The following is a 17,319-nucleotide window of genomic DNA, read 5'->3' as shown; positions in this document are numbered from 1 at the left end:
TCTGTAAATGTGGCATTCCCAGAGCTGCAGAAAGCTGCATCAGTCTGCCATATTTCTCCCTCACACACCAAAAGAAGCCCCCGGTTTCTGGTGGGAGGAAAAGCGGCATCGTGAATAAACACCACTGCCTCAGCCCAGAGTTCTCTGCCCTCTTCACTGCAGCCCTCGCTTTTTCTGGGCAAGGCCCCCCAAAGCAGCCATTCAAAGAAAAATCTAAAAGAATGCCATAAATTGCATCACAAATGGCCAGAAACAGCAGCAGCAGCAACAGATTTTAGGGGGAAAAACCAGCCACATTTTCTAGCCTTGGCTGAATCTTTTCTATGCATAACAGGCCTCAAGTGTTCCTTAGCATGGAAATTATTTTAGCTGTTTATGGCTACAGCTTGTCATTGTACTGGAATTTTAATATTATATTTGACAATGAAACCCATAACCTAGGGAGGCGGTGGGCTCTTCCATACTGGAGGCATTGAAGATGCCTCTGAGAGGATGGTTCAACCTGGAGTCCTGCACTGAGCAGGGCGGTGGACCTGATGGCCTTCTGCCTCCTTCCAACTCTACTGTTCCATGATAGTTAGTGGGAAAGAGATGCGTTTATTCCTGTAAACACACCAAAACACTTTGCTCAGTCACAGGCATTCAAGCTGCCACCTCTTATTTTGGCTGTCATGCTTTTAACAGCAGATGGATGCAAGGAAGTTAAGAGAGCAAGGCTCTGCAATTAAAGACAGGAAAAAGGCCCGCAGCTGCCAGCCTGTTCCAGCACTGCTAAGGGTGGAAAGGATCAGGGGAATGGCCCTGGAGCGGGGCTGGGGTGCATTCTGAGTGGGAGGGGAGGGGAGGGGAGGGGAGGGATGATGCTCTGTTGGGACCTTGTGCCCTTCAGCCTTCCCTCCTGGTGGGGTCTCAGCCTGTCCTCCTCATGAGCAGGTACAAAAGTCTTCTGCAGGGCTGGAGAAGCAGAGGTGATCTTCGCCTCTGTACCTCTGTCCCCATGTGATGCTCAGGGGGCCCTGGGAACCCCAGGGCACTGTGCTGCCAGCCCCAAATACTGGTCAGAGGCAGCTGAGGGAAAGTTGCAGCTCCGGAATTGGGATTTGCATTCAGAAGGGCCGGCACTCCCTTTTCTGAACCACTATCCTGCTTTTGGAACCACCTGGCCCAATGAAGAGTTCTTGTCGAATGTGGACCTTGATGGATGATGGTGGATTATGAAGACATTAACTCACTACATATTTTGGATTGTTCCTACTACTTTTGTAATAGGGAACTTCAGGCTTAGGAACTTCAGCCCAAAAAGCTTCCTAGAGAATATTTTAAATATGTAAACTGTTTGCATTTTTTCAGTCAGGGCTCCTGTGCCTTTAACAGCTGTCTGGAAAGTGCAGATTAGACTCAACAACTTATTTTTAAAATATTTTTATTGTTTTCTTAAAAGGAATAGACTACAGAAAAGAGAAAGATTTTTTACTCATTTATTGCATTTGTGTACATCGCAGAAATCAAAGCCCTGCATAGTTTGTGACTGTTAAAAGCATAAAATACAAGATGGTAAAGATACACATTTGAAACAACAGTGTGAAATTAATAATAGCAACCAACCGAGCGTGGTTTGTTGCTGTTACTATTACTACACTATGCCCCCTTTCTCTTGCATTTAAAATTCAGTATCAGATCTAAAACAGGAACTGAATAAAGCAAAATGCCTGGGAAAATGAGAAGGTTTTCAGCAGGTGCCCCAGTTCCTGGGGGCGTCTCCTCCGGGCCAGGAAAAGCCTCACGTGTTGCATTCGTGCCAGGCTGCTTTCTAAAGCACGGACCAAGCAGAAGGTGTCGGGGGTACTGGACTTCCTCGAGCTTCTTCCCAGCCCCAGGTGCTCCGGGCGCTTGGTGACCCCAGGAGATTACGCGGAGCTCAGGTGGGACGAGCTGCTTGCTCGGAGTCTGGGTTGCGTCACGTGACGCGGGGGGAGGCACAAAGCGACCTTCGGCGAAGGCAGAAGAACTGACGGGTTCCGGTTCAGCCCCCTTTTTTGGGAGGAAGGCTGGGCAGCCACGTCTCATGCACCGCCAGGTAAGCAGAGGATTTGCCGGGGGTCCCAAACTGCCGCGGATTTTCCCTTTGTAGGATCGTGCGTTGGTGTTAAGTGAAATTTAGGGTAATACGGAGGAAAGGTGTGTGATCGGGCTCTGCTGTATATAACAAGCTATCAGGCAGTGGCTCTCCTTCCAAAGGGAAGAAGGACAGAAGTGCTGGGAAGAAGGAAAGAAAAGCTGATCCTGTTTTTGGTGGCTTATAAAGATCAGGGGAAAGTATTTTACTTAAAGCACGGTCCTGTTTAGGCAGGGAAAAGCGTGCAACTCCCAGCATGCTCCAGGCAGCACAACTGCAGCCCCCTTTTTTGCTTAAAAAAGCGCCCTTAGTTGCCAGCTTTCATACGTTGTCTGTAACTACACCCTTTGCAAATATGCGCGGCTGTTGATATGCGTCCCATGGAAAACTTTAGATACTTGCGCTCTCCCAGCGGCGGGGGGGGGGGGGGGCGTCGCCTGCCTGCGACCAAGGCGTCGCTTCCCCGCTTCACCCTCCCAAATTGCTTGCTGCAGACAACCGAAACGGGTGACACTGGTGGCGGGAAGGGAGGGCTCCGTGGCTCAGGGAAGAGCAGCCCACAGAGAGGGTCTCCTCTGACGTCCCCTAGGAGCCCAGGGCCTGGAGGAAGGGTGGCCATGGGGTCGTGAAGGGTCGGGCACGACTTCGGAACTAAACCAAACGAAAGACCCCTGAGCTGGCACAGTACTGCCACATCCGCTTGCATGGGCGCCCGTCCACTTCCAGAGTCTTTCCAGAGTTGCGTGCCTCCAAGCCTTCACAGGCACCCTTTCAAATCTGTAGAAGGGTTGCGTCTTTTCTCTTTTTGGGGTGCTGCTCTCCCTGACACCCACGGGCACACCTGGAAGAGATGCATGGCACACATGACTGTCGGGGACAAAGGCTCTCTGGGAAGCGTAAAGCCATGGGAACACTTGTGCTTGCACAGAGGTGAGCAGTGCTGGCTGAGCAATGCCATGTGGCTCTTGCCACCTCTCTTCTTCATTTCCAGTGTGCTGTGGCAGATGGATCCTGAGACTGCCCGTCTCATGCGATGCCTGCAGCAGATCCATAAGGTAATGCGTCTCTCTGTTAATCACTCACTGCCTGGTTTTCTGTCTCTCTGATCTCTCAGCCTGCTTCCTGCAGTGATTCTCATTCCCTCCTGCCAGTAACCTGAACTTACCCCTGCATGCCAGCCCGGATCTGAGAGTATTTTAGCTTCCTGCAGGTGTGCTGTGAAATACACCACTCAGTCACATTTACTTTATTTATTTATTTATTAAAACATTTTTATGCCGCCCCATTCGCCGAAGCCTCGGGGCGGCTTACAACAATAAATAAACTTTGATAAGTCGGTCTTGGCCATAAAGCTAAATTAATTCAGAGGCTGGATCACAAATGGGAGACCAGCTCTTTTGCGCCCTTTAATCTGTGCCTGTGTAGAATAAGACAGTTTTCCGAGATGCAGAGATTTCTATGCAGTGCTGTTAATCTACTTTCAGTTTCATTGCAGAATTGAGGTCAAACACTACCTGAAGTTCCCCTTCTTGCTTTTCTACTACATTACCTCTAGGTGGCAGTGTGGTGTAGTGGAATAATGTTGTTGTTGTTGTTAGTCATGAAGTCGTGTCTGACCCATCGCGACCCCACGGACAACATTCCTCCAGGCCTTCCTGTCCTCCACCATCCCCCAGAGTCCACTCAAGCTCACACCCACTGCTTCAGTGACTCCATCCAGCCACCTCATCCTCTGCCACCCCCTTCATTTTTTGCCATCCATTGTTCCCAGCATCAGGCTCTTCTCCAGGGAGTCCTTCCTTCTCATCAGGTGGCCAAGGTATTTGAGTTTCATCTTCAGGATCTGGCCTTCTAAAGAGCAGTCAGGGTTGATCTCCTCTAGGACTGACTGGTTTGATCTCCTTGCAATCCAAGGGACTCGCAGGAGTCTCCTCCAGCACCACAATTCAAAGGCCTCAATCCTTCGGCGCTCAGCCTTCCTTAGGGTCCAGCTTTCACAGCCATACATTGCAACTGGGAAAACCATAGCCTTGACTATACACACTTTTGTTGGCCGGGTGATGACTCTGCTTTTTAGTATGCTGTCTAGATTTGCCATAGCTTTCCTCCCCAGGAGCAAGCATCTTTTAATTTATTGGCTGCAGTCCCTGTCTGTGGTGATCTGGGAGCCCAGGAAGATAAAATCTGTCGCTACCTCCATTTCTTCCCCATCTATTTGCCAGGAAGTGAGAGGACTGGATGCCATGATCTTAGTTTTCTTAATGTTGAGTTTCAAGCCAACTTTTGCACTTTCCTCCTTCACCCACATCAAGAGGCTCTTTCGTCTTCACTTTCTGCCATGAGAGTGGTATCATCTGCATATCTGAGGTTGTTGATATTTCTCCCAGCAATCTTAATTTCAACTGGTGATTCATCTAGTCCTGCCTTTCTCATGATGTGCTCTGCATATAAGTTAAATAGGAAGGGCGACAGTATACAGCCTTGCCGAACTCCTTTCTCAATTTTGAACCAATCAGTGGTTCCGTGTCCAGTTCTCACTGTTGCTTCTTGACCCGCATTTAGGTTTCTCAGGAGACAAATAAGATGGTCTGGTACTCCCATCTCTTTAAGAACTTGCCACAGTTTGTTGTGATCCACACAATCAAAGGCTTTAGCATAGTCATGAAGCAGAAGTAGATGTTTTTCTGGAACTCCCTAGCTTTCTCCATGGTCCAGCGTATGTTGGCAATCTGATCTCTAGTTCCTTTCCCTCTTCGAAATCCTGCCTGTGTTCTGGTAGTTCTCGGTCCACATACTGCTGGAGCCTAGCTTGTAGGATTTTGAGCATCACTTTGCTAGCATGTGAAATGAGTGCAATGGTGCGGTAGTTTGAACATTCCTTGGCATTGCCCTTCTTTGGGATAGGAATGTAAACTGACCTTTTCCAATCCTGTGGCCGCTGCTGAGTTTTCCAAATTTACTGGCATATTGAGTGTAGCACTTTTACTGCATCATCTTTTAAGATTTTGAATAGCTCAGCTGGAATACTGTCACCTCCACTAGCTTTGTTGTTGCTCAGACTTCCTAAGGCCCATTTGACTTCACATTCCAGGATGTCTGGCTCGAGGTCAGTGACCACCCCATCGTGGTTATCAGGGATGTTAAGACTTTTCTTGTATAGTTCTTCTGTGTAATCTTGCCACCTCTTCTTAATGTCTTCTGCCTCTGTTAGGTCCCTGCCATTTTGGTCCTTTATTATGCCCATCTTTGCATGAAATGTTCCCTACATATCTCCAATTTTCTTGAAGAGATCTCTGGTCCTCCCTATTCTATTGTTTTCTTCTATTTCTTTGCACTGTTCATTTAAGAAGGCATTCTTATCTCTTCTAGCTATTCTCTGGAATTCTGCATTCTGTAGTGGAATAGCACAAACCAAATTTTGTAGGCTGGTAGAAAAAGCATTTTTTTTTCACCTTCACTATTAATGCATCTTCCCTGCTCTTTTTTTTTAAAAAATCCTCTTTAGACACAGAAGTGAAATTGATGAGTCACAATGTCATCCAAAGAACCCATAAAAATGAGGAGAGGACATTCCGTGCACGAGAAATGCCTCCTGTTGGGTGCTTTCTGATGTAGGCCTTTTTGTTTAGTTTTTACTGCAGAATCACACTGCCTGATTCATAGAATTTTATGGGAGGTCCAGATAGTATTAGCTTCTATTTGTGACCATCCCGTGTTTTCTCAATCTCTTCTTCCCTCATTTTTTTCTGAAAAAAAAAAATGAAAAAAAACTCTAAGTCTGAATATTTATTTATTTATTTAAAATTTTTATATGCCGTCCCTTTGCTACATAGCCTTGGGACGGCTCACAAAAGTAACAAATAAAACAATTAGAATTACAATTAAAACCTGGAAACACATTGGCTGCACAATTAAAATATATAAATATTAAACATGTTTGAATAAAAAGGTCTTGGCCTGGCGCCAAAATACAAATAATGACGGCGCCAGGTGGACCTCTCTGGGGAGTGCATTCCATAGATGGGGCGCCACTGCAGAGAAGGCCCTCCTCCAGGTACTCACTCTCCTAATATCTGTCACGGAGGGTTCCCGGAGGAGAGCCTCTGCTGCTGATCTCAAGGGGCGGGAGGGCAAATATGGCTGCAGGCGTTCCTTTAGTTATCCTGTACAGGTAGTACTAAATGATAGGAAAACATGGGTAGGTGCTGATGGATGCCTTCATGTAGCCTCCCCCCCCAAAAAAAGTGGTAGGTACTTGCATGAGGAAGGTCTTGTCTGGAGAGCACTTCATGGTAGCAGTTCCTGGAGAATAGGATTTCTGCCCAAACAGTCCAGATTACACACAAATAGGTGCACTGGGACTTAAATTAGCTACTGTTTTTCACAGGTCCCAAATGTGCGGGTGCAGGCATCTTAACGCTCCCCCGCCATTCAGTTTAGTAATATGTATTTTGAGAGAAAATGTATTTCAATGGGTATTTGCAATTGCAAATTCTCATTCATGCTTTTTACAGTTACACAGTGATGCAAAAATGAGAATGGCCTGGTTAAGAACGGCTGCTGTGGCTTGTTGCAGTTTTATGTATGGAAGAGCCCCTCCCAGTCGGAAACTCGGTCCTGCTCACCAGCCCATGTCCAGCAGTGCCCGACCTGGAACTCCTGCCTACCCCAGCTCCGGATATTTCACTGCACCCTTAGCTCTTTAGAAGGAGGATACGTATACCACATCAACTACCTAAGTCCTGCCTCCTCCTCCCATTCGCATTGGTATGCTCTGTTTTCCTCCCACTCCGATTTACAATCCAAAATGGAATGCGTGCATGCGGTTCCATGCACATTTAGACAGAAAAAGTCCTAGAACTCCCACACTCCCCAGCCATATTGCTGGGAACCAGAGGGCTCCTTTGCTGCCTACCCATGTGCCCTAAAAGAATAAAACATGTGCAGTAAAACACAACTAAACACAACGGCAATAAAATGAAAACAGCCTCCAGCCCAGAAGACGGCAGTTGATATCGGCCAGCCTAAGGCGGCTTCTGGGCAGTGGTGAACCCACTTCCAGCTATTCTTAGAAGTTACATTTATCTTGCTTTGCAGTCCTCATGGATATCCTTCGTTGCCTTCCCCCGCTTTTTAATGGATATAAAGCGCTTAGCGCGGATTGCGGGATTACTACTTTCCATCCGACTGCAGTCGACTTCCCCCTGCTGGTCAGGCCGTGAAATGGCACCTACAGTGGCCTGTATTTGGGTCATCCCCTTTGTTCCCGTCTGTTCTCCTGGGACTTGGCACCCTTCAAGAAAACGCCGTTTATGCCTTGCATAATGTTCTCTGCTTTCAAGGCCTGTGTTTCCAACTCCTTGTTTGCTTTGCCTGTGGCAAGTGCTGGAGAAAGAGTGGGAGGCAGAGAGAAGGGGTGGTTATGCAGAGAGGAACAAAGATGCGAAGCACTGGATGAGCTGCTGCTTGGCAGCCCTGCAAGGAAACGTTCTCGGAGCCTCCCGGCACAGCCTGCTGCCCCAGTGCGCTTCGCTGCCTGAGGAAGAGGGCAAGAGGGCACCTTCGTTCCATTCCAGGTGCAGAAGGTGGCTGATGTCAGGATTTCAGCAGCATCCTTTGCCAGGCTCAAGGCGTGCAAGACAAGTCTGTCCCCAAACACTGGCTGCCCTCTGTCCTGCCTGCCAGCCTCTGCTGCCTGAGGTGGGCGCCTCATGCTGCCCAAGGGTAGGGCTGGCCCCACCTTCCTCAATTCTGTGTTGCATTTCTGTGTCATCAACACATTTTCAGGATCATCTTTGCACTTCTCAAAATTGTAATTAAAAATGCCAAATGATGTTTGCATTCCTAAAACTGGAGAGCAGACCAGGGCAGCGCTTGCAAGTAATGAAGGACAAGGTAGCCCTTGGCCTGTCCAAGCTCAGCACGTCTGTGCGCAGAACATGGCACCAAGTGGGTCCAAAGAGCCCGCATGATGCTGCTGCGCACTGCTGCCTTCCGGGGCCTCCCCTCTTGCCCTCTGCATTAGGCATGGCCAGACCGTGGCAGCTTGGTTGGCTTTCACTGTGATGGCAGCACCAGCCGGTCCTGCCCCAGCTGGCGCAGAGCCGGGCCGTGGCAGGTGCTGCCTACAGAGGGCACTGGCTTCCGTCCCCGGCATCCCCAGGCAGAGCCAGGAAGGGTCCCTGCCCAGCAATGCGGAAGTCGTGGGGCAATGCATTTGCCAAGCAGTGTGACCATTTCCACTGTGGGCATGAAAGTGGAACCGCATCAAAGGAAAGGGGAGAAGCGTTCGCCTCCACTTGATTCCTTTCCTCATTTTCTGATGGCCAGTTGGCTCGTGCCACAGAACCTGTAAAACTGGGAAGCCGTGTTATCCGCCTGGTCACTCACCAGAGCAAGGGAGGCCCACCAGTTGCCCTGCTGCTCCCACGGATGAGGTCACAGCTGCATTTCTGAGAGAGGCCCGGGAGCGGGAGTCCTGCTGCGTGGCAGGCCCCTTCGTCACGCTCTCGTTGGAGGAGGAGAAGGCCTTTCCCCTCTTTCCATGCTGGTTTCAGGAGGTGGCCCTCGGAGCAGGCCCCGAACTTCTCATGAAGGCCCAGAGCTGCTCTTGGTTCTGTCCTTGTCCCACCAAGGGCCTGCCCCCAGATGTGCTGCACAGGAAAACCCACCATTTGCCAGTGCATGCTGCAGCCCCACACATCTGGGGGACCCCAGGAGGAACGGGGCTGGTTGCCCCAGCAGTGTCCCTGCCAGGTTTCTGGTAGGAGATGGCTTGCTTTCCCCTTTCTTTGCACTTTGATGCTTCTACCCGAGATGCCAGATACAGCAGGACCCTTTCTCCTGTTTAGTTCCTGGTGCAGTGCTAGGGTTGGATCATGACCACAGTCCACAGGTCCTTGCTCCCAGGCTGCATGAGCCCGGCTGAGCTTTTCCCCATGGAACGGGAGCGGTGCCAGTCTGGGTCCAAGGGAGAGCAGAGTAAGTTCGGGATGAGTCGCAGCTGGGATCGGCGCCTTGGTGTGGGGCGGTGACGATCAGGGTTGGCTTTGGGGTTTTGAGGGCCCCACCGCCGCCACCTGCAGCCGGCCATCCTCATCCTCCCCACTGGCTCTGCCACACCCGTCCCACCCGTCTGCTCACGCGTCTCCCCGTCTCCTCTGCAGGTGATTGGGAAGGGCAGCGAGATCTTCGCCAGCACCAGCCAGCCGTCCGTGTGCAAGGAGGTCCTGCTGTCGGCTCCGGGGACGGCGTATATCCTGGGTACGGCACCAGTGTCTGTTCACAACAAAGGCCTGGCAGTGTTGTGGTCTCTCCTGTTCTCCTGGATGTGCGCTCTCCATCCTGATCTTTCTGGGCCTTTGACCTGACTAACCCAACCCCAAGTCCGAATTCAATGATAAGAATGCATTGTTCTGGGTTCCTAAGCAGGAGCTACCCTGCCGAGAGGCTCTGAGAGGGCTGTACCATCCGGCCCAAGCCGTCAGCATGTTCTTCCAAGGAGATGAGTGGAAGTGGGGCAGATTAGTCCCTGTCAAGGAGCTCGAGGACATGATCCTGCCTGCCCCCCTGCACTGCCCCTCAGAACAACCCCGTGAGGTGGGGTAGGCCGAGCCCCTCCGTGAGTCCCATGGTCCAGCATGGACTTGAAAGTTGGGCTTGGCAGCCCTACCCAATGTTCTAACCACCGCAGGTGGAACTGCTTGCTCTGAATGCTCTTCCATCTTAAAATTTCCATCAGCCTCAGACAAAATGAACAGGTAACAAGGTTATTTGCGAGGAGCTCTAGCTTGGCTTTTCCCCTGCTTTGCTAGCTTTCTGCAGGCAGGGCGTCCTTTCAACACGGGGGCATCACCAAGGTCCTTCTGCTGAGCCAGTTCATGGGGCCACCTGGCTCAGAATTACGTGCCGACGGGCAGGTGCTCTCCAGAGTTCCCAGAAGGGTTTTCCCCTCCCGCCTGGAGGCGGTGCAGGTAAAGTCTGGGACCGTGGGATCCAGAGCTGGGCTCTGCTCAGTGGAGGCCTTTCCTGGCGCTCTGCCTGCTGCAAACGGGCAGCGCATTTGACCTCTTCAGGCCCCTCATTCTGTGGTAGGCGTACCTAACCTCTTGTTGTAACCCTTCCCCAACCCTGGCACCTTCCTGGTGGCTTGGATAACACCTCCTGGCATTCCCAGTGATTGGCCGTGCTGGCCAGGGCTGAAGTCCAAGGCATCTGGAGGCTGCTGGATTGGGGAAGGCTTAGAGCCATGATGGACAGAAGGAAGATGGCTGGAGAACTTGGCTTAGCTCCCAGAAGCCCCCACCGGCATGGCTGACAGATAGGAATTCTGGGAGTTGAAGTCCAAAACATCTGGAGCTTGCTTTCCTGCTCACTCATGCCTCAGGGTCGTCTAGATGCGCCTCCCCTCATGGTTTCTTCTTGGTGCAGGGCTGTCAGAGGTGTACCGTGTCTCCAGGCGCCTGGAAGAGGGGATGAAGGCTCGGAAACTAGCGAGTGAGCTGCTGCAACACACTTTGCGTGAAGTGGACATGGCCTGGAATAATGTACTGTCCTTCCTTGTGCTTGGGCAGTCTGTGTTCCCACTGCTGGTAAGGGGTTCTCCTCTGTGTGCAGAATGAGTGCCCCAGAGGGGAAGGAAAAATGGGGGCACCGGCAGCTACTTCTGCAGGAAGTGACTCCCCCACTTTGCTAAAAGCTAACGTATTTGGAGGGGCACCAAGAGGGGTACTGAGGCTCTTTTAGAACCAAGCAGCCTTTTCTTTGCTGGTGTTTCCTGGCCTGCAAAACTGTGGGGCAGGTCTTGTCATTAGTGGCAGAGCAGGAAATGGATCTGGAAAGAAGTGGGCTGGATTTCGAGCGGGCAGATTTGACAGGGATTAATTTCGAATAGCAGTCTGAATGGGGCATTTCAGATGAATTAATAACTCTTACTTCAGGATGCCGGGGTTAAAACTGATGCTATATAGAACAGTGCATTAGAAAAGGGGGGACAAAACACCCCCACGTTTGCATGCCTTCCTGCTCCCCCAGTGTGGATCTTTCTGTTGGAGTCCTTTTTTCTGAAACTGAATGCCACCCTCTCCTCTCCTCTCCTCTCCTGATTGTGCTTGCGGAGAAGAGGAGGGCTGGCTCAGCACTCAGCTTTGTCCTGTTGACTCTGCCTCAGACTTTGCAGGGCTGGGAGCCGTCGGCTGGAAGCGCTGGTTGCCCATCAGTTCCTGGCCCTGCACCCAGTCAAGCCTGTGGGGTTTGTCTAACGGAGGTGAAGCAGCAGCCAGAGGTAATCCTGTGTGGTTTATTTACCTCAAATATTTATGCTGTTTTTCTAGTCAAATTTCCAAAGAAGTTTGCAAATACAGCCATCCCACTAAAGTAATAAATACATACAAATAAATTCTACCTCCCAGCCAATTCCTCAGTTATTGCAAATGTGACATTTGCTTAGCGTGGCCCGTTGTTCATTGCCTTTTCTTTTTTAATTTCCCTCATTAGGCGCATGCTGGAAACTCTGACCCAGTGATGCACCAGGGTAGCTACTATCACGCCGGCTGTGCCAATTTCTGGCTGAACTGTGTGGATTCCATTCTGCCAAGAGAGACGTGACCCCTTTTCTTCTCCAAGCTTCAGAGTAAACTCCAGTCTTCTACAGGCTTCCTCTCCCCTCCCAGGATCAGAATTGCCTCACCCCTCGGACAGCGTGGCTGGGAAATGCAGGCGTTGCCTCCTGAGCTAAAAAACCTCTTTGGAGAAGCTGAAGGCAACTATGAGGAAACAGGCTTGGATCTTTCCGTTTATCAAACTGCTCTTATTTTTACAGGATATTGTGGAAAGTACATAATGCAGCACACTTTTCATATATTCGAAGAGTGCTTCCCCTTTTTTCAGGATTGCTTTGCAATATTTTAAAAAAAACTCTGCAGGGGAAGAAGCAGGAGGCTCAACACACGAAGTCAGGGCTCTGTGGACAGTGGGATCCTCTGCAGCCTTGCACAGAAGCAAGCCCCACTGTGCTCAACTGGCGTTATTCCCAGGTGTGCAGGACAGGATTGCAGTACGAGAGAGACCGGAGAGGACTCTGTTGGCAGGCAGTATTCCAATCAGTACTTTGGAGTAATTTTACAGCCAGAATCTTCTTTTGCTACACTACTCGAGTTGGAAATATGATCAGGGTAGGGTGCTGAAGAAAACAGCAGGGTGTGATTCATTAATGCAACCCCCCAGAAATAGAAGCACCCTAATATGTTTAACTGAACACATTTTAATAAAATATAAGTGCCACGTGTCATTCACTCCATTATCCTAACACCTTCCCATTCATTGCCTACTTTCACAAGTTATAGTAAGCCACGGCTTATTGTAACTATGGTTTGTTACTTTAGTTATAAATTGTCTTGCAGATGGACAAACCAACAAAACGTAGCTTGTTTCCTCTACTTCTGGTTTGTTTCTCTCTTGCCCCCTTCACCATCAAAGTGGTTTCATTTCTCGGCTGCTCTTGTGGCAACCCATCAGGCTGCAGTTGTGACTGGAACGCTCGAGATGGTTCCTGGAGGTGCCACGGTGAGCTGCGGTGAATGTGCAAACCCATCTGTGAGGCTCTAGGTGTGGTTTGTAACCGATCAACATCCTACGGTGGCTTTGCAGAAATAGACCGAGGCAGAACAAGAAGCCAGAATTATGGAAACCACACCATGGCTCAGTGCTATTTGCAAGCCAGAAGATTCCCCCTGGCCCCTGGAAGGGAAGATCAGGGTTATCCCTTCTGAGCAGGAACAAAAAGGTGAGGTAGACAATCTGTGTGCACATTCTGACAAAAGAAGCTAGAGCCTGCTACCTCCAGGGGCAGCTGCACCCCTGCCCTGCCACTCTTCATGGCCTGCTTTGCTGGGTAAGGCAGCAGAATTTGCAGCTGTCCAAAATGAAGTTTTCCAGCATCCCTGAAGGATTTGCTTTAGCGCCAGGCGCAAATGAGGCATCAGACTGAAGTGTGTCTCTTTTCTAATTTTTCTTGTCTTTATTTATAGGAAAAACACACAGAGCCATCCCCTTACCAACAAATCCTGGTTGCTTGCGAGGCTCCACGCTGTGCTGGGTTTGACAAATCTCAGACTTACTAAAGATAGTGGTGACGTTCATTTTGCTCCAAATGTGCCTCCTGCCTGGAAAGCAGCCACCCCGCGGTGGTCACAGGGCAATCATGACTCTGATTTCGTGTTCGTAGAGGTCTGGAATCACCCCCAGCGGAGACTGGACCATCTTGACGCTGGTGTTCCCAAAGAGTTTCTGCTCATACTGGATGAGCTGCTGCCAGAAGCCATTGTTGGGCCGGATGATGGGGCGGCAGGATCTGACCCACGTGTGCGCGTTGACCAGGGACATGGAGTGGTATTTCATCAGGTAGGCGATGCACAGGGCCGCAGAACGGCTCACACCAGCCACGCAGTGCACCAGCGTCCTGCCTTGGTTTAATTCCACCGAGTGGATCTTGTCAGCCACAGGGTCGAAGAAGTCGTAAAGGGGGGACGTGGGACAATCTGTTACGGGGACGTGTATGTAGTAAATGTCTGGGAAATAGGTGTTGACCACCTCCACCGACACATTAATGACAGTGGTGATTTGGTTGCCGTAGAGGAACAGCTTGTTGTTGGCAGCCTCTCCATTGCTGATGTACAGGCTGCTGGTGATCCGGGACAGGCCGTAGACGGACGGGTGCCTGAACAGGATGGGGATGGCTCCAAACACTGCGTTCATTAAGGCGAACTTGCAACATCAGCCACAATGGGAAGCGTCATTCTTGTTCGCTGCATTTAGAGATACAAGGAGAAGGAGAGGCCTTAGCCAAGCCATCTATCAAAGGCGTTTCTGGTTTGCTCCCTTTTTGGTTTGCTGGCACCACAGTTTCAAGGTGCTGGGAATGGAGAGCAGAGGGTCTGAAGAAAAAGCACGGGGCCCAAAATGTCCCCCGCTGGCCTCGTGATTTGGGAGGCTGGCACATGGTCTCCATGGGGCGCAGCTGCCCTGCCCGCACCTGCACAAATCTTTGGCCAAACAGCATCGACTCCACAGTACCCTTCAGTCACACTGATTCAGGAAGATTTCTCCTTGGACATCATAGACGGGACCTTTCAATAATGTCTAAGAGAGAGAGAGCGAGAACTGAAAACGGGCCACTGTCCCAAATAGAGCTTCCCATAATGTGGTTAACCTGGTGCATCGCTTGCCCTTCTGGATTTATTGTCCCCCATGGGAAGGGAAGCTGAGAAATGCTTTGTTTTGGTGTGAAAAGGCAATTGTGGAGGGGTGCTGCAGGGGGATGGGGGTACAGATTGGGGGGGGGGGGCTGGAGTGTCTGCTTTGCATGCAGATCCAAGGCTGGCATCCGGAAGAGAAATGGGTCCCTTTGCACCCCTGGAGAGCCACTGCCTGTCAGCGTCACTGGGCTAGACAGAGGACCGGCCTGCAGTAGCTCCCCGTCCTTGGAGTAGCCTCCATCTGCATCAGGTGAAGCCAGCGGGCCGTGAGGTGCCTCGTGCTGCCCTCAAAATCACGAGGGCAGCGAGTGGTTTCATGGAATAGCCAAGTGGGTCCGTGCCTGGGCCAGCATGCGGCTCCTTGCCCCCGCCTGCCAATATGGCGCAGGTGACACAGGCCAGTCTGGCTGCCGCGGTTAGAGCACGGACTGGGGGGCAGGAGGCCCAGGTTCTATCTAGCCCCACTTGGCATGGAGCTCCCTGGATGCTTTGAGGCCAGTCACTGACTCCTCTGGGGCTCCGTCCGGTCGCCAGAGCCGAAACGCTCACCTCAGGGCTTGCAGGGCTCATCCCAGGCCCTGGCCGCAGCTGGGAGCCCTGGGCAGGATGCCTCTTGCCATGAGGGCTTCCCACCGGCTGTGGCTCAGCTCCCGTACCTTGCCCGATCCTTCCTACATCGGGTTCCGGCCTCGCTCCTGACTCCTCTCCAGGTTCCCTTGCTCATGTACCTGCTCCCTGCCCACTGGTCACCTTAGTTCTCAGCCCTGGCCTGCCCTGATATTTAATTTCTGTACCACCCGGTAGTCAAAATGATACTGTGGACATTTACATAATCAAAATACACAAATAAAAAGCATCTTTAATATACACGGTGGCCCCAAAGTAGGTATATAGTACCGATTGGATCATGGAGGGCCTCACACGGAGGACGAATTGAAGTTGCTCATGCAAGCATTTTGCAACATTGGTGCTAACGAATTTGTGTCCTGGTGTTGGGGACAAGGTTCCAGGAATGCTGCAACATTGATGGAGGATATTTCTTGTCCCAGTTAGATTAAACACAGCCTGATCCATGCCATATACCTACTCTTAGCCTCCCCTGTACTTAATGTACAGTCAAAGATAAATAAGAAATTTATATGCTAAAATAGCAACAATGGGGTCACAATAAACCTACAGAAGTAATGCTCAAATTAATCCAGGGTACAGAAGCACTAAAATGCAGTATCATGTAGTATAGACAAAATACTATCGACTGTTAAAATATTGGGTGAATAACAAGGTTTTTACCTGGCGACAGAAGGAATAAAGGGCGGGCATCAGGCACACCTCCCTGAGGAGCTGATTCCACAATTGCAGGGCCACCACTGAAAAGGCCCTTCCCTTCATAGCCACCTTCGTGGCCTTAGGCTCGATTGCCTGGTCCTGGAACCTCCCAGCCCCTGAGAGTAAGCTACCTGAGGTCCCTTAGTGGAAAAAGGCGGGATATGCATATGGTAGTGGAATGGCGCTCCCTGACACAGGATGTCGCTGGCCGTTGCGTGCGGGATCTCCAGAGGGTACGAGCTCATCCAAGGGGTGCCGCCGGCAGGGGAGGCAGCGCGATCCTGGGTGTCCCTGCCCAGCAGGAGGCGCAGCACTGTCTTCCGCAAGGCGATTAGCGGTCGAGCCGTACCTTTCGAGGGCGTGTCTTCCACAGGCGCTTCACATGCCTCCGAGCGTGACTTTCTTGCCAAATGGGAGTTGGTGTGGAGTTCCTACGAAGGAAAGCGCACTGCGGCGGGAGGGGGGAGACTCAGGGCCACCTTCCTGGCCACCCCCACCCCCACCCCCACCCCCACCCCCACGCCCGCCCTGGGGAATGCATGGAAAGGAGAGCAATCCTTTCGGAAGCGCCTTCCCCGAGTCTTGGCCCCGCTCCTCCGCAAGGGCTTGGAATCCGGAGATACACTGCCCCTGTCGCCGGAGGCTCCATCCCCTCCTGCCCGCCCAAACGTTGGCGGGCGCTGTTGCTCGCGCCCCTCCAGCCCCGCCCTCCCATTTAGCTCCACCCCCGGCGGGGAGAGAGCGCCTTACCCCCCCCCCCCGACGCCCCGGCGTCTCCTCGGTGGCGGTGCCTCGCCTCCGCCTCCGCCCCCACCAGCCTCGGGAGCAGCAGCAGCAGCCTGGAAGGCGCGGGCCACGCTCCGAGCCCAGCTCGGTTTCTAGGGCGACCGCGGGAGCTCGATTCCATTGTGACTCCCCTCCCGGCTGGCCCGGCCCGGCCCGGCCCGGCTCGGCTCTCAGGCAGGACCGCGATGGAGGCGGGCGAGGGGAAAGGACGCTCCGGCCCCGTCCTCACTTTCTTCCAGCCCCGGGTGAGCCAAGTGCTGGTGCTTTACAGGTGAGGAGGGGGCGCCGTCCGCTTTTCGTCCTGGGGGGTGGCTGTTGCGTGCGACGCCCTCCTTTCTCGAGCAGCCTCCCGCGCCATCGCTTCCCACGCAGTGTAAGGGTTGCCACGTCTTCGGGGCTTTGCAAAGTATCCCCGGAGCTGTGTTTTCTGAGCATGTGCAGAGTTATTTTTCCTGAAAGAAGGGCAAAGAGGTTTGTTGGCTTGTTTTAAACATGCATTTGCTTCTGTGGATCGCCTCAAGAGTTTCAGCTGCAAAGCAATCCAGAAGAAGGGACAAACATTTCTTCCTAAATGTGGGTGGAGCTGGAGGGAGGAGGTAGGTTAATATCTTGTGTAGGAAATCTTGCTGATGTAGGGGCTCTGGACAACTTTGGGAAGAGAAATTAGAGGCTTAGTATTTAGCATTTTAGTACCTTTTCCCAACATCACGGCTGCAATCTGACTCCCCCCCCCATGTGCAAAATAGTTGCCTGTACTTTTTAAAAAACAAACTAGGGAAATCGACTGATAGTTTTTCAAACGTTCTGTCCCTTAGGAACAGTCAAAGGGCTTCTTAT

The 17,319-nt window shown here is 51.5% G+C and overlaps 2 protein-coding genes across 3 annotated transcripts; one reads left to right on the top strand and one right to left on the bottom strand.

Annotated features, from left to right (window-relative positions):
• The first annotated feature begins 2,036 nt into the window (after positions 1-2,036).
• LOC123030420 (synergin gamma-like) lies at positions 2,037-12,408 on the top strand. The gene is made up of 6 exons (XM_044444327.1): positions 2,037-2,077; positions 3,108-3,171; positions 9,283-9,379; positions 10,547-10,707; positions 11,238-11,399; positions 11,612-12,408. The coding sequence occupies exons 2-6, from the start codon at positions 3,121-3,123 to the stop codon at positions 11,720-11,722; spliced, it is 582 nt and encodes a 193-aa protein (XP_044300262.1). The 5' UTR covers positions 2,037-2,077; positions 3,108-3,120; the 3' UTR covers positions 11,723-12,408.
• Positions 12,409-13,157: 749 nt separating this feature from the next.
• On the bottom strand, positions 13,158-13,917 carry DUSP18 (dual specificity phosphatase 18). Of its 2 annotated transcripts, XM_044444329.1 has the most exons (2): positions 13,706-13,917; positions 13,407-13,574 (listed from the first exon to the last, which is right to left on the bottom strand). In XM_044444329.1, the coding sequence occupies exons 1-2, from the start codon at positions 13,868-13,870 to the stop codon at positions 13,407-13,409; spliced, it is 333 nt and encodes a 110-aa protein (XP_044300264.1). In that variant the 5' UTR covers positions 13,871-13,917. The 2 variants fall into 2 exon arrangements, with proteins under 2 accessions (XP_044300263.1, XP_044300264.1); XM_044444328.1 differs by having other exon boundaries at positions 13,158-13,917.
• Between the last annotated feature and the right edge of the window lie 3,402 nt (positions 13,918-17,319).

This window comes from Varanus komodoensis, unplaced genomic scaffold, assembly GCF_004798865.1.
Source record: "Varanus komodoensis strain SLA01 unplaced genomic scaffold, ASM479886v1 scaffold44_3, whole genome shotgun sequence".
NCBI lineage: Eukaryota > Metazoa > Chordata > Lepidosauria > Squamata > Varanidae > Varanus > Varanus komodoensis.
This window is presented reverse-complemented; position numbering and strand designations above follow the sequence as displayed.

Coding starts and splice junctions, on each gene's coding strand:
- LOC123030420 (XM_044444327.1), top strand. CDS start 3,121: ATGGATCCTGAGACTGCCCGTCTCATGCGATGCCTGCAGCAGATCCAT. Junction 3,172..9,282: donor GCCTGCAGCAGATCCATAAG/GTAATGCGTCTC, acceptor TCTCCTCTGCAG/GTGATTGGGAAGGGCAGCGA. Junction 9,380..10,546: donor GGGGACGGCGTATATCCTGG/GTACGGCACCAG, acceptor TTCTTGGTGCAG/GGCTGTCAGAGGTGTACCGT.
- DUSP18 (XM_044444328.1), bottom strand. CDS start 13,870: ATGAACGCAGTGTTTGGAGCCATCCCCATCCTGTTCAGGCACCCGTCC.